Source organism: Lytechinus pictus, chromosome 3 (genome assembly GCF_037042905.1).
Source record: "Lytechinus pictus isolate F3 Inbred chromosome 3, Lp3.0, whole genome shotgun sequence".
Lineage (NCBI taxonomy): Eukaryota > Metazoa > Echinodermata > Echinoidea > Temnopleuroida > Toxopneustidae > Lytechinus > Lytechinus pictus.
In genome coordinates, this window is record NC_087247.1 from 61,226,112 (window position 1) to 61,242,997 (window position 16,886).

Sequence of the window (16,886 nt, forward strand, 5' to 3'; positions counted from 1 at the left end):
CTATACACAATAGAGTATTGTAGAGAATAGAGTCAAATCATTCAACATGTTGCTTCTATTGTGGGGCAGGGGCAAGAAGCGATAGCCATGAAAATATAGAGGATGCGGCAAACATATCGATTTGCCCTGCCCAATAATTTAGACAAAATTAAAAATTTATGAATCTATCGAAAAAAATGTGTTTCAAGAAACATCTGAAAGCAAAATAAAACCAGCAAACTTGACGTAAAAATATTATTAAGTATATAACATTGTATTTTTTTCGGTGAGCTTCACGTGCAAAAATCTTCATTTTAATTTGGCGCGCTCTTTGTCTTTACTCCCTCTCGCCATCCGAAACATGGATCGACACTTCCGACTCTAAACTATATGATTCAAATAAGTTTAGCCTCAATCAGGGAGTATATAGCGACAAAGCCATTTTCTAAGAAAAATATCATAATTAGGAATGAAAACAAAATCGGATTTCGGACAGTTTTAGAGTTAAAACTTCAATTTTGATTTTAGAGCACTTGCACTAGCGTACCTGCAGACTGCCCCCCTGACGAGTCACGAAGAAAAACAAAAAAAGAAGGAAGCGAAAAAAGGGAAAGAAAAAAGAAAAGAGGTAAAAGGAAAGAGAGAAAAGGGGAAGGGAAAAAGAAGAAAGAGTTTAAGAGAAAGGGGAAAACAAAAACTGGACTGCAGACTGTCGGAAAAAACTGTCGGGCACACGGGGCTGTTCAAACTGTTTCGGTTTTTTAGTTCCACCATCTTTGTCGGTAAATGTCAATTAAATTGTACACTTTTATCGGTAAATTGTGATTTTTACGCAATGCGACTTTTAGAGCTCTCTGTACCGATAGTGAGGACGGACTGGGCTGACCAGGGACAGGAAAAAGTTAGAGAACCACTTTTAGGTAATTTAATTATAACAATAATATGTAAAGTTTTCAGGTTTAGCTCGCGCTTCGCGCCCACACCAAATAATTATTTTCAACTACCATCTTGTTCATATTTTTTTAAGTGCTTAGAATGTCCACTTTTCAGGGGGGAATATCTCAAATTTTCAGCTTGCTCTTCGCGCTCGCATCAATTAATTATTCAGTTAGAAACCTATTTGTTCATGGTTACTAAAAGTGCTTAGAATGTCCAGTTCTTAAGTCGGAATATCAAAAGTTGTAGCTCGCGCTTCGTGCCCGCACGACTGTTTAGAAACCCATCCTGTAAGACTGCTTAGAATGTCTAGTGTCCAGTTAGGAATATCAAAATCCTCAGCTCGCGCTTCACGCTCGCATAATTTATTAAGGAAGATACCCATCCTATTCATAATTAAGTGCACAAAATGTATTGTTTTAGGTCTAGATTTTTAGAAAAAATTCAGCTCGCGCTTCGCACTCGCAATTATTATTTTTATATTATTATTTTTAACTGATTTCAATGTCAATACCTATTTTGTAACGTCTCCAAATGAGCAGAATTGGGAACATAATGTAAACACCTTTAAAAGAAAGAAGTATTTTAATATAAACATTGTAATTACCCACTTGATTAGAAATATATCGATCACGATCCAATACATTTCATTTCTGGAATGATATACAAATAAAGAATTAATTTCGACAATAAAGTGCAATCGCCCGATAGCAAATATCAGTAGTAGCAAGATCCCAACTGTTTTATTGGGCACCCCCTGGGTAACCTTTCCAACCCTCAGTGCCACTGCCAGACCTACACATCCAAACGTATATGGGGGGGGGGGTGGGCTGCAAAATGCAGGGCAACGAGGACTGCGAGGTGCCCAAATATCCTCGTGTATTGGTAATTTTATGACCAAATGTATAATTTCTGCACGTTTCACATCATGTAAAAAGGCTAAATAATAATTGAGAAAAAAAACTGAGAAGTTATTCGGGCAATGATTATCAGCCCCCCCCTGAAAAGTGTGCCTATATACGTCCATGCCTACTACCCCCCCCCCCCACCTTGCTCATTCTTGTCGTTTGCCCCCCCCCCCCCTGACGAAATATGCCAGGTACGCCACTGAGCACTTGACGATCATGGATGTAATATTGTATCAAACATAATTTGCTCAGGGCCTATCATTATCCTCATTGTATAGTGCTCGCATTGTCTGTTTAACGAGACCTATTATATCCTGTTGTACTAAAACCACCCGTTTTCAAGTCAACATACACCAAATGTATTTCCTCGCACTTCGAGTTATTATTGTTTTATGTAGTGACACATGCTTGTTTTTCATGACTACTTAAAGTGATCGCCCCAAGGTCATATTAAACATTTTCTTCCATGCTTGCGTTCGCATTAGTGGTTTGGTGAGATTATGTATTCTCTCCATGAATTCCTAAAATCAGCCTTAAAATGTTCCTTTTTCTGATCTAAATATAAAAAATTTTCAGCTCGCACTTCGCGCTCGCATCATTTGGTTAGTGAAATACGTATGGTCTTAGTGCATTCCTACAAACAAGCCTTAGAATGCCCCTCTTCACTATGAATTTCCTAAATTTTCAGCTCGCGCTTCGCGCTCGCAACATTTGATTATTATGCGCACTGGCGTAAATCCTTTCGTCACACCTATTGTTCAGGGGTGATGATCTATTCTTCCATCCCCCCCACTTGAATAGAATGACGTCACAGATTTACGCCCATGATTATGCGTATGATAATCATGATTACAAAAAGTGCTTCATGTGTTCAGATGTAATTCAAACAAAATCAGCAAGCGCTTGGCACTCGCATTAGATGACTATGGTGAGATATGTATACTCTTAACACTGCTTAATGGATTCCAAAAATATAGTCCTTAAAATGTCCCTGTTTGGGGTCAATGTATACAAAAATTTCAGCTCGCGCTTCGCGCTCGCATTGTTTAGCGAGACAGGTATCGTTTCATGATTACAAAAATTTGATTATAATGTCCCTTTTTAGCTCTGAATATCAAAAATATTTTCAGCTCGCGCTCGCATTATTAATAAGTGAGATACATATCCGTTTGATGGCACTGTCCTTAAAATGTCTCTATTAGGTCAGTATACCTGGCAACTGAGCACGCGAAAGCTCGCTCACTATAAGTGACTCAAAATATTTACTGGTACCCCCCCCCCCCATGCCGAGATCCACGTTATACCGTTATACGTACGCCACTGTCACTACATAAAACAATAATAACTCGAAGTGCGAGGAAGCATTATTGACTTGAAAATTGGATGTGCGAGCACCAGAAATAATGAACACATATAGGCCCTCTATAAGCAAATTATGTTTGATAAAGTTATGAAACTTAATATATGATAAAATAAAATATAATATATGATATACAATAATGATGATGAAAAAAAAAATGATGATGAAAATCCATATTTTATTGTTCGAAATATAGGAAATGAAATACTCCGAAAATTTGCTTTGCCCAATTGATCGTGGGCCCGGCAGCCGCTGTGCAGCGCCAGATCGACGAGGCTCTATCCCCTTAATCGTTGAACGCCAAACTGGGTAGCAGCAACTCCCATCTTTTAACGTCTTTTGGTCTGACGCGGCTTGGGTTTGAACCCCCGACCTCCCGGTTGTGAGACGGACGCTCTACCAACTGAGCCAACACACCGGTCCATAATGTACCATATGTAACGTGAGACCCTCCTAACAAAAGGTAAAATGCTGCCACCACATACTTTTCTAGGGGTATGAGCCCTTGGCTGTTCCGGGGAAATCCAGACAACCTATACAGAAATCTAACCTGACGTAACAATAGCTGGGACTCATACTGGGTAGACAAGGGGGGGGGGGGGTGAGGACTGGGAAGGGCATGACTCATGCTCGATCTCCTCAATCAGTCGCACGTGCACGACACTACACACATAAGCTCTGCACTCCACAATCATGCATACACGACCGGAGACCCAAGTTCAGCTGACTGACCAAACATTCGACTCCTTCTCCACTCTCGTTCCCAAGACCAGCATCACAACAATCAAGAGTTTATCTGGTAAGTCAACTGTAATAGTCAACTGATCATCCCTACTAATTAGCTAAACTATTCATGACTGGTCAAGCTCAACAATCAATCAATCTACTTCACTCACTTCGAACATTCACATTGTTCAGTATGCACACAACATTGTACACACGACCAAATTACAAAGAGTTGACACATGTTACGATGTGCACATTGATTAGCCATTGCACATGCACAGTGGTCGCTCGTTGTAACTTCGGTCAATACAACAAAAGCACTTCAATCACTCATAACAGTCTCGAGCACACAACAAGCACATCAATCGGCCATCCAAGAACATTTCCAGTAGCAAACCACAGACGCCCAGCGTACATCATGTTCATTCAGACTTCTCTCTAACTGACATTCTGTCTCACGGATAGCATGGTAATTAAGTCGAGGGTCGATGACGGGGACGTTTGTTCGAAATATACGAACACTCTATCTATAATTACTAAGACTTAAGACTATTTACTACAATTCCATGATTCACATCAACGACCACTGGTCACTACTCGATCTAATCAGACATTCGTGCAACTAAACCAGGTCTAAGTAATTTCTCATTTGGAAACCATCAAGTCGAGTTATACCCGATGTAAAACATTTATTAACAACAATAACTTTAACAATTCAAACTCTTGTAAATTCATGAATAGTAAAAGTGGCATTTTTATCAGATGTTTCTTTACAGTAATTGACATATTTACATGCTTAAAACTAAGTCCTAGGTTACATGGCTGACGTCTTAATTCAATAATTAGATGTTCACCGTCCTAATCCTATGTTACATGGCTGACGTCTTAATACAAATAATTAAATGTTCACCGAACATTTAATAAACCTACGCTGTAAATAAATGACAAGAAACTTCTGCTTCGTCACTCTTTGAATAAACTATCTTAAATTCTACAACATAGTCTGTTTGATTTGTGTTCAGTAAAAGTGTGAACTTTGTAAATATTTCCATCTATCTTCATCATTCCATAACCTTGCTGCGAGTAGGCCTATTCTATATTCTCTACGGTCTTCTGAACAACATTCCAAGTTGGTATAAAGGTGTCTTTGTTTCTACACCATCACTTTGCTTAACATATCTAATGCCTGCATCTAGATATCAAACCTTTTCTCCTAACTATAAAATCATCCTAAACTTCCCTGTTTCCAACCCATCGCGCCACTTCAATGGCCATTCCAAGGTCTCTCCACCCCGGCCTATTTCCTGCCACTAACTCCTAGTAATATCTGGCCTCGAGATTTTATCTCCCAAATATTAGACTAACAAAGTCCTTTTTATACCAACAACTTTCTATGTTCAACCTGGTCCATAACAAGACATAAAACTTAACATTCCAACCATTCTAACTCGTTGCATTAGAATCAAGTAATGTTCTGATTAAATATTTGGAAATAACTTTATAAGAATTAATACACTACCAAAATACAAGTTATTAATAATTGTATGTGTGCATGAATAACTTGGAAGGATGAGAGAGGGGGGGGGTAAGAGTCAAGAGGTTCCATGCTGTCGAAGAATTGAAGAAACATCGAAGCAAACATGGTGAAGACTGCTTAAATTCGTTCCCTATCCGGGATTGAATGTCAGAAATACTGAAGAAAACATGGTGAAGACTGCCTAAATTCGTTCCCTAACCGGGATTGAATGTAAGAAAGCAGCTATGAAGTCATCTCAGATGGACAGGGGTTTGGTAGACGGTGCCCAGTGTTCACTGGTGTGGAGTACTGAGTACGCGATGCACGATGAGAAGTACAGAGTACTGAGAGTACGCGATGCACGATGAGAAGTACAGAGTACTGAGACTAGAGTACCGGTGCACGATGAGAAGTACAGAGTACCGAGAGTACGCGATGCACGATGACAAGTACGGTACAGAGTACTGAGAGTACCGGTGCACGATGAGAAGTACAGAGTACTGAGAGTACCGGTGCACGATGAGAAGTACAGAGTACTGAGAGTACGCGATGCACGATGATGAGAAGTACAGAGTACTGAGAGTACCGGTGCACGATGACGTTCCTTACTCAGGATTGTCACTTGTCGAACCTCTCATTTCTGCCGCCGTCAATCTACCGTACTGAGTTCGAGCTGCCCTCGACCTCTCTGTACAACGCCAGCCAACTTCGTCGAAGGAAGGGGGGGGGGGGAATTCATATTCTTCCATGCACAATACAATAAAATCTAGGCCTACATCCACATTCTCTGACTTAAAAACAGTCTACAACATTTCCATAGACACATCATGAAATAACATCTAAATATTCATCTGTCAAGACGTAAAAGACTTAAGCCTAGATTTATAGGCAACTACGAGGTACAAAACAAACTCAAACTAAAGACTACATAACTACGAGGTACCCTTGCACTTTTGTCCCTAAGTTACCCCAATTTCCTTAACGTTACGATGTTTCATACTTCTGCGTTTATCAATTGAGAAAGAGGGAAAAACAAAACAAAACTCTCCTTAAATTCTGTTGTGTACCACATACAAAATAAAATCAGCAATCAAGTAATATCTCTAAGAGTAAGACCAATGTTAAGGGCAGACATAAAAATATTCATCTCATCGATCGGGCATCAAGCCTAAAATTTCTATAAAGAACTTCGAAATTCCAGTTCTCACAAATTTAATTAGAAATTCCTTTTTATAGAAAAGGGGGGGGGGGGATATTATATAACCTTAAGAAGTTTAAAGAAATATTCCACTCACGATTCTTGCTAAGGTCAAACGCTTACAAGTACTTTCAACTGGAAGACTGGCTTGGAGTTCTCTCTAGACAAATACTCTCAAAGATGCAAAGTGAAGAAATTTTCACCCTCTGCCCCTTTTATACCCCTAGCCATCGGGCCCCTATCGCCTGACAAAAACTTGATTTGCCCGCTTACGTGATTGGCCAAAAGTTTGTGACGTCATCACCCGCGAAAGACGAAATACAGAATGTACCATTTCCGGTAGGGAATAATCACTTCTAGTGACTAAAATAGGATCATTAAAGACATCATTTTATCATAAAAGGGAAAAATAGAGCATCAAGCTCCTCACCTAAAAGACATTTACAAGGTAAGTGACAATTTATCGAGAAAACTCGCTCCGTGCATCACCGTGCACGCCATTAACCTAACCTTGTCCCACGTACTAAATCCTATGTATTGCTGTGGTTCTAAAAATAGCACAATCTGCCTCCGTTACTATGCTCATTGACTGCTGTAGTAAACACACTCAGCTGATTTTACTACGTTCATTCAAGATTCAAAACAAACAACAGCTGTGAGTGGTGGCGTTGTATTAAAGTGGAATTTTTGATAGATTTTGGATACTAGTAATTAATTCTGGCTGAAAGTAAGCACAGATCTAAATAGAAAATATTAAAAGAGAATTTTGAAAAATTTTGGGGGTATTTCTTCACACTGCCCCCCTCTTACTAAATCGCTGTCCCAGCGATTCAATTTAAAACACTATTGAAAATATACAATTTTAACAGATTCAATCGAATTATTTTCTTAAAACATTCAGATCTCAGAATCATTTATCACTTCTTCAACAAACCATCTTATAGTATACTGTAATTCACATGTATATACAAAATTAAGATGATCACATCATTAAACTACTTCTGTTCATTAAAATAATATATGGTCTTCTTCTCCTCATGCACTCGCTTCTCTCCATATGCCGTTATGAAAGTGGTTGTATACACCTCCACTCTGTTCACTTGGATGTAACCTAACCTTGGCTTTTTCACTTTCAAATTTACGTCTATGTCCTCCTCAGTGGTTACAGTTAGTTCCCTTTTCCGTGACATGGAGTCCTCTTCCTCCTCCTCGGATTCCTCATCACCAGAGTCCCCCGACTTTTCCTCCGAGCTCTCATCAGGATGGAGGTCAAGTGCATCTCTACTGTCTACCTCTGCCTCCCCTGACTGGGTTCTTCTGTCTTCCTCCTCAGGCTGCTCCTCCTCAAGCTTCTCCTTCCTGTCCTCTTTCTCTTTCTTAATGTCCTCCCTGTCTTTCTTTTCCTTCCTGTCCTTACTTTCCCTCCTGTCCTTACTTTCCCTTTCTGTCTTCCTTTCTTCCTCTCCTTCATGCTTTCTTTCCTTCCTTTCTGTCTTCCTTTCTTCCTCCTCTATTTCACGCTTTCTTTCCTTCCTGTCCTTACTCTCCCTTTCTGTCTTCCTTTCTTCCTCTTCTACTTCACGCTTTCTTTCCTTCCTGTCCTTACTCTCCCTTTCTGTCTTCCTTTCTTCCTCTTTGTCCCTTCTTTTCCTCTCCCCTTCACGTTTCCTACTTAGATGTTCATTTGTCGCCGCCGTGTAGTTAATGTATTTAGCCTCCTGTTTTCTGCTGTTATGCATTCTTCCAAAGTGCCTCGTCATCTCAGATCTTCCCTCTGTTTCGTATGAACAGTATGTACACTGGAGCGTCATAGTGGCCTCATGTTCCTGCATATGCTGTCCATACTTGTAACCTTTGATGCTCTTCTTGCAGATGTGGCAGTACAAATAAGTCATCTGCAGTGAAGAAAAGAAAACACAGGTAGTTGTAGTAAATAGGTGCAGGTTAACGGTTATGAACTTAATCTTTATATCTATCTGGCATCACCCTTTTCCTAGCAGGGTTTCTCCTTCCTGGGTTTGACATCAACCAATTTCTCAATTTCGGACCAGTGTAGGCTTTCAAGCGGTCAATGTGAATCACTTTAGGCTTACACATTGCTGATTGCTGTATGCGGTACACAACATCTGACAATCTATCAATAACCATATATGGGCCATTCCATTTATACATCAACTTAGGGCATACCCCCCGTCTGCGCTGTACTCCATGCAGCCAAACCCAGTCACCCTTAGCAAATCTTCTTAGGACAGTATTACGATCATAAGATTTAGCCTGCTTTTCAGCAGCTAACTCAAGTTTCTCTCTCGCCATTTCATGTGCATCTCTGATTCTATCTCGAAGTTGCTCGGAATAATCCTGTTTCTCTCTTTCTTCCTCTACAGCTGATGGCTGGTTGAAGATAACATCTACTGGCAAAGTTACTTGTCTGCCTAGCATCATCATCGCTGGAGACTCGCCTGTGGATTCTTGGACTGCTGATCTATAAGCCAACATCGCATATGGAATCTGCTCATCCCAGTCTCTCTGGTGGCGGTCAGGATCTAGAATTGAAGATACCATGGTAACTAGCGTTCTATTGAATCTTTCTATATATCCATCACTCCTAGGATGAAGCGGACATGTCCTAGTTTTCTTTATGCCCATCATCTTACAAACTTCTGTCATAACATTAGACTCAAAATTCCTCCCTTGGTCTGTGTGTAATTCTTTTGGGATGCCATATCGACAGATGAATTCTTCCACTACAATCCTTGCCACTGTCCTAGCTTCTTGATCCGGAATTGGGTATGACTCTATCCATTTGGTGAAATAATCACCAATTACCAAGACGTACCGATTTCCTCTGTCAGTTACTGGTAAGGGGCCTAAAATATCCATCGCTACCCTCTCCAAGGTGGCTCCTACTCTGTACTTTTGTAATGGGGCTCTTGATTTCTTGGGTGGATTTTTCAGCTTAGAGCAGACTACACACTTGCGCACAAATGACCTGACATCAGCTGCTAATCCCACCCAGTAATATCTTTGTTGTACTTTGTGCAATAGCTTATTTACTCCCAGGTGACATGCTGTCTTGGAGCTGTGCAATTCCTGGAGCACCAGTTGACGAAGTGAATGGGGTAAAACTACTTTCCAGTTGACCTCTTTCCCATCATTAGATTCCCATCTCCTCATGAGGATATCATCCCGAATGGTCAATAAGTCCCAATTGACCCAGTACGACTTTGTAGCTGATGACAAACTGGACACATCTTTCCACTCAGGCTTCTGTCTTGCTTCTTGTTTCCACCGTATTATATGTTGCAGATCAACATCTTGAAGTTGTGCTCTCTTAATTTCAGCATTGCTTATGCCGGGTGAAAGGCTGATTGCCTGAACTTTCTCCACTATCTCATTTTCAACATCCATGACTATAGTTTGACTAATTCAGCTATCCATCAGTTTCTATAGTAATCAAAATGATAACACAATATTTACATATATTATTAACTCCTAAGAAAACAATTGCTTATTTACAATATATCTCTACTTGCAGATATCTTCCAATCTACCACACTGGGAACAGGGACGCCGAGACAATCCATCTGCATTCATGTGCACCCGTCCAGCACGATGAACTAAGGTAAGTCTATATTGGCTGATGACCTCTAACCATCTAAGAGCTCCATGATCAGTGCGTACGGTTACATTCTGTCCATACAAATAATGTCTGAAATGCTTCAGAAATGTGACAACAGCAAGTAACTCCCGTCTGGTCACACAGTAGTTTTGCTCTGCCCGGTTTAGAGTCCTGCTTGCATATGCTACCACTAATTCCTTGTCATCTTTCTCTTGTGAGAGTACAGCTCCCATTCCATACTTGCTTGCATCAGTGTCTAACAGGAACTCTGCATCTAACCTGGGGTAAGTTAGTATGGGTGCTGTAGTAAGTCTTTCCTTCAGTGTGTTAAATGCAGATTCACACTCCTCCGTCCAGACGAATGGGTGATCTTTCTGAGTGAGAGCAGTCATTGGCTTGGCAACATCAGCAAATTTCTTAATGAACCTCCTATAGTATGAGGCAAGACCCAAGAAGCTCCTTACATCAGTTGGGTTGGTAGGTGTAGGCCAGCTTGAGACGACTTCAATCTTAGCGGGATTTGTACTAACTCCGTGTTCAGACACCACATGACCTAGGTATAGCACCTCCTTCTGAAATAGGTGACACTTCTTTGGTTTGAGTTTTAGATTTGCTTCCCGCAGCCGTTGAAGGGTAGTCTTCAGTCTGTTAATCATCTCCGGTACTGATGGACCATACACTATGACGTCATCGAGATAGATCAAAAGTATTTTCCATTGCAATCCTGTTAAGACATTTTCCATTAATCTCTCGAAGGTGGATGGTGCATTGCAAAGTCCAAATGGCATGACTTCAAATTCATACAGCCCTCCTGGTATCACGAATGCTGATTTTGCCTTTGGCATCATCGTCTAGGGGAACTTGCCAGTATCCAGATGCTAGATCCAGCGTGCAAAAATATTTTGCACCATCAAGTGAATCCAATGATTCAGCAATACTGGGCAGTGGAAATGAGTCTTTTGCTGTGTACTTGTTTAGAAGTCTATAATCGACGCAGAATCGCTTGGTTCCATCTTTCTTGTCCACTAATACTATTGGAGAAGACCAGGCACTACTCGAAGGTTTGATAATACCCCGTGCAAGCATGTCTTGAATTTGTTTCTCAACTTCTTCTCTTTGTCCCATGGGATGGCGTCTCGGTCTCTGCCGGATTGGTCCAGTGCTTGTGGTGTGGATGCTATGTTTGACCCTGTCAGTACGTCCAATATCATGATCACCCTTAGAGAATCCATCACTAAATTCTGACAACAAATTAGCGACATCAGGGTAGTACTCCTCATCAATGCTGAGTTTGGTTCTATTGTAGATATCTATCAAATGGTCTGGTACTTCAGTAGTAGATTGAGTGACAGCTGCTGTTTGAAGTGGAAGTTCAAGTCTTCCTCCTGTGCGGTCCTTACATGGAATGATTTCACCATCGATGCTGATATGATTTTGTTCACAGTCGATGTTCACCCTTCTACTACTCAGAAAATCCAATCCCAGGATGCCATCATGTTTGATATCTGCTATAACAGCCTCCATCCTATGAGATAGTGTCCCAATCGTGATTATGATCCATGCTTTTCCAAATACTTCAATGGGTGTCCCGTCAGCTTGCAACAATTTTACATTCACATCATCTAGCCTATTGAATTCCTTCATTTTGCGATATGCCTTGTTAGATAGTATAGTAACTGTTGACCCAGTGTCGATTAATAGCAGCAATGTTTCATTCTTAACAACTCCTGTCACAAACATACTCTGATCAGTCTCGGTAATGGTGCAAATAACTGTATGCTGATTCTTGTGTGAGCTTAAACTCGTGGACCCTGTCTGAAACTCGGCCTGGCCGTGGCCCCTCGGAAAGACCGGCTGTCGTTTCCCTGTCTTGCATTGGTCTGTGGGCACTCCCTTGCAAAATGTCCCACTTGATTGCAGTTGAAACACGCTTTATTGTTCCTGTTTGGTTGGTGATTGATAGCCATATCCTCAATCAATGTACTTAGCCGTTTCATGTTCATCTTCAACTCCTCAATTTCCTTTCTTGTTTTCTCGTCCATAGGTACTGGTTGAACAGAATCCACTGCACGGACGTGACGGGGAAGTCTATTTCGATCTCTTGATTTCTCGGCCCTAAGGAATGACTCTGTTGCAAGACCAGCTTGGATGGCGTCATCAAGCGTCTGTGGATGGGCCCTGAAAATTCCAGCCCTAATCTCCGGGTCATCAATCGCATCGGAGAAATGTCCCCTTGCCAGTCGCTGTTGAGCTTCACTGCTTAGCTCTGGGTAGGCCAAACACGTCAGGTCTCTTATTGCCTGCCCAAGTTCCTGAAGCGTCTCATCCTTGTGTCTCCGTCGCACGCGTAACTCCAGGAGGAAATTTTCTGCTTGTTCTCCAGGACCAAATCTACTCTCCAGCTGTGATACAAGTTCTCGGTATGAGATGCGCCTTCCAGCAGGGAAATTATTCAGGATCTTCAACGCAGAACCTTGAAGCCTTGTTGCCAGAAATTGCCCAGCTTCATAGTCGGACCATCTATTCAAGTTCATGCAAACCTCGAAATGACGCTTGTAATCACCCCATGGCGTCTTTCCACCAAATTTCTCCGGCAAGACATCTTTACGGAATCCTGATTCATTCTGCTTCACTTCAGTGGTTTGTGTGCTCTGAACGTAAAGAGGGTTATCTCTGAATCCTTGTGGCGTGTAAACGTGTCCAGAATTCTGCTGAACATCTCCTGATTCTCCTACTGCGATTTCTGGATCGTCACTGACCACCGTCCAGTGTGACCTATCACCACCACCAGTAATGTTTTCTTGCTCACCTTCCATCCTAAGCTTGCAATTTTTGTTCAGTTTCTTTTGAATTCAGAAAAATTGCCAGGAACTTTTGTTACACATTTGTGTTTGTTTAATTTTTGAATTAACAATAATTTTTTTTTTTTTTAAACAAGGGTACCTCTTACAAAGTGTTTGATTACTCTTTCGAGTTTAATTGTTATCAACGTTACTACTTAAAATACATTTCGTTAAGAATTAACTAAGTTATTTCCTACTTTGAAAGATGCCACTCTTACTCTAAGATTTTTTTTAAATATTTTTTTTTTTTTTAACTTATGCCTGGTTTATGAAGCACATATCCACTTGAACTGATTTACAAGACCAAACTTGACTTCACACACTCAACTCTACTAACTCCAGACAAACAGACTCTTACTGTTTTCCAAGTAGCAGCTCTAACCTTGTCAATTCAGACCCATAACATCAGCTTCAAAATTCCAACTTCCTTTACTCCATACCAAGCAAACTCATTCTTATCAACTACTTCCTCAGATAAATTCTAATTTCAAAACAAACTCTGACAAATAATCAATTTTACTTCAAGTACATAATTCTTCATTAGTTTAATTACTACAAATAATGTTTGATAACAGATAGAGCTTAATCCCACCGCTGCTACACCAGAAAATGTAACGTGAGACCCTCCTAACAAAAGGTAAAATGCTGCCACCACATACTTTTCTAGGGGTATGAGCCCTTGGCTGTTCCGGGGAAATCCAGACAACCTATACAGAAATCTAACCTGACGTAACAATAGCTGGGACTCATACTGGGTAGACAAGGGGGGGGGGGGGTGAGGACTGGGAAGGGCATGACTCATGCTCGATCTCCTCAATCAGTCGCACGTGCACGACACTACACACATAAGCTCTGCACTCCACAATCATGCATACACGACCGGAGACCCAAGTTCAGCTGACTGACCAAACATTCGACTCCTTCTCCACTCTCGTTCCCAAGACCAGCATCACAACAATCAAGAGTTTATCTGGTAAGTCAACTGTAATAGTCAACTGATCATCCCTACTAATTAGCTAAACTATTCATGACTGGTCAAGCTCAACAATCAATCAATCTACTTCACTCACTTCGAACATTCACATTGTTCAGTATGCACACAACATTGTACACACGACCAAATTACAAAGAGTTGACACATGTTACGATGTGCACATTGATTAGCCATTGCACATGCACAGTGGTCGCTCGTTGTAACTTCGGTCAATACAACAAAAGCACTTCAATCACTCATAACAGTCTCGAGCACACAACAAGCACATCAATCGGCCATCCAAGAACATTTCCAGTAGCAAACCACAGACGCCCAGCGTACATCATGTTCATTCAGACTTCTCTCTAACTGACATTCTGTCTCACGGATAGCATGGTAATTAAGTCGAGGGTCGATGACGGGGACGTTTGTTCGAAATATACGAACACTCTATCTATAATTACTAAGACTTAAGACTATTTACTACAATTCCATGATTCACATCAACGACCACTGGTCACTACTCGATCTAATCAGACATTCGTGCAACTAAACCAGGTCTAAGTAATTTCTCATTTGGAAACCATCAAGTCGAGTTATACCCGATGTAAAACATTTATTAACAACAATAACTTTAACAATTCAAACTCTTGTAAATTCATGAATAGTAAAAGTGGCATTTTTATCAGATGTTTCTTTACAGTAATTGACATATTTACATGCTTAAAACTAAGTCCTAGGTTACATGGCTGACGTCTTAATTCAATAATTAGATGTTCACCGTCCTAATCCTATGTTACATGGCTGACGTCTTAATACAAATAATTAAATGTTCACCGAACATTTAATAAACCTACGCTGTAAATAAATGACAAGAAACTTCTGCTTCGTCACTCTTTGAATAAACTATCTTAAATTCTACAACATAGTCTGTTTGATTTGTGTTCAGTAAAAGTGTGAACTTTGTAAATATTTCCATCTATCTTCATCATTCCATAACCTTGCTGCGAGTAGGCCTATTCTATATTCTCTACGGTCTTCCGAACAACATTCCAAGTTGGTATAAAGGTGTCTTTGTTTCTACACCATCACTTTGCTTAACATATCTAATGCCTGCATCTAGATATCAAACCTTTTCTCCTAACTATAAAATCATCCTAAACTTCCCTGTTTCCAACCCATCGCGCCACTTCAATGGCCATTCCAAGGTCTCTCCACCCCGGCCTATTTCCTGCCACTAACTCCTAGTAATATCTGGCCTCGAGATTTTATCTCCCAAATATTAGACTAACAAAGTCCTTTTTATACCAACAACTTTCTATGTTCAACCTGGTCCATAACAAGACATAAAACTTAACATTCCAACCATTCTAACTCGTTGCATTAGAATCAAGTAATGTTCTGATTAAATATTTGGAAATAACTTTATAAGAATTAATACACTACCAAAATACAAGTTATTAATAATTGTATGTGTGCATGAATAACTTGGAAGGATGAGAGAGGGGGGGGGTAAGAGTCAAGAGGTTCCATGCTGTCGAAGAATTGAAGAAACATCGAAGCAAACATGGTGAAGACTGCTTAAATTCGTTCCCTATCCGGGATTGAATGTCAGAAATACTGAAGAAAACATGGTGAAGACTGCCTAAATTCGTTCCCTAACCGGGATTGAATGTAAGAAAGCAGCTATGAAGTCATCTCAGATGGACAGGGGTTTGGTAGACGGTGCCCAGTGTTCACTGGTGTGGAGTACTGAGTACGCGATGCACGATGAGAAGTACAGAGTACTGAGAGTACGCGATGCACGATGAGAAGTACAGAGTACTGAGACTAGAGTACCGGTGCACGATGAGAAGTACAGAGTACCGAGAGTACGCGATGCACGATGACAAGTACGGTACAGAGTACTGAGAGTACCGGTGCACGATGAGAAGTACAGAGTACTGAGAGTACCGGTGCACGATGAGAAGTACAGAGTACTGAGAGTACGCGATGCACGATGATGAGAAGTACAGAGTACTGAGAGTACCGGTGCACGATGACGTTCCTTACTCAGGATTGTCACTTGTCGAACCTCTCATTTCTGCCGCCGTCAATCTACCGTACTGAGTTCGAGCTGCCCTCGACCTCTCTGTACAACGCCAGCCAACTTCGTCGAAGGAAGGGGGGGGGGGGGGAATTCATATTCTTCCATGCACAATACAATAAAATCTAGGCCTACATCCACATTCTCTGACTTAAAAACAGTCTACAACATTTCCATAGACACATCATGAAATAACATCTAAATATTCATCTGTCAAGACGTAAAAGACTTAAGCCTAGATTTATAGGCAACTACGAGGTACAAAACAAACTCAAACTAAAGACTACATAACTACGAGGTACCCTTGCACTTTTGTCCCTAAGTTACCCCAATTTCCTTAACGTTACGATGTTTCATACTTCTGCGTTTATCAATTGAGAAAGAGGGAAAAACAAAACAAAACTCTCCTTAAATTCTGTTGTGTACCACATACAAAATAAAATCAGCAATCAAGTAATATCTCTAAGAGTAAGACCAATGTTAAGGGCAGACATAAAAATATTCATCTCATCGATCGGGCATCAAGCCTAAAATTTCTATAAAGAACTTCGAAATTCCAGTTCTCACAAATTTAATTAGAAATTCCTTTTTATAGAAAAGGGGGGGGGGGATATTATATAACCTTAAGAAGTTTAAAGAAATATTCCACTCACGATTCTTGCTAAGGTCAAACGCTTACAAGTACTTTCAACTGGAAGACTGGCTTGGAGTTCTCTCTAGACAAATACTCTCAAAGATGCAA

The 16,886-nt window shown here is 40.6% G+C and overlaps 1 protein-coding gene across 1 annotated transcript; it reads right to left on the reverse strand.

Moving 5' to 3' along the window:
* Positions 1–4,580: 4,580 nt before the first annotated feature.
* LOC135153652 (uncharacterized) lies at positions 4,581–16,870 on the reverse strand. The gene is made up of 2 exons (XM_064097520.1): positions 16,798–16,870; positions 4,581–8,518 (listed from the first exon to the last, which is right to left on the reverse strand). Exon 2 carries the CDS (start codon positions 8,516–8,518, stop codon positions 7,619–7,621), a length of 900 nt encoding a protein of 299 aa, XP_063953590.1. The 5' UTR covers positions 16,798–16,870; the 3' UTR covers positions 4,581–7,618.
* Positions 16,871–16,886: the final 16 nt, after the last annotated feature.

Excerpts from the sequence above, each read along its gene's own strand:
- LOC135153652 (XM_064097520.1), bottom strand. The coding sequence starts at position 8,518 with ATGACTTATTTGTACTGCCACATCTGCAAGAAGAGCATCAAAGGTTAC.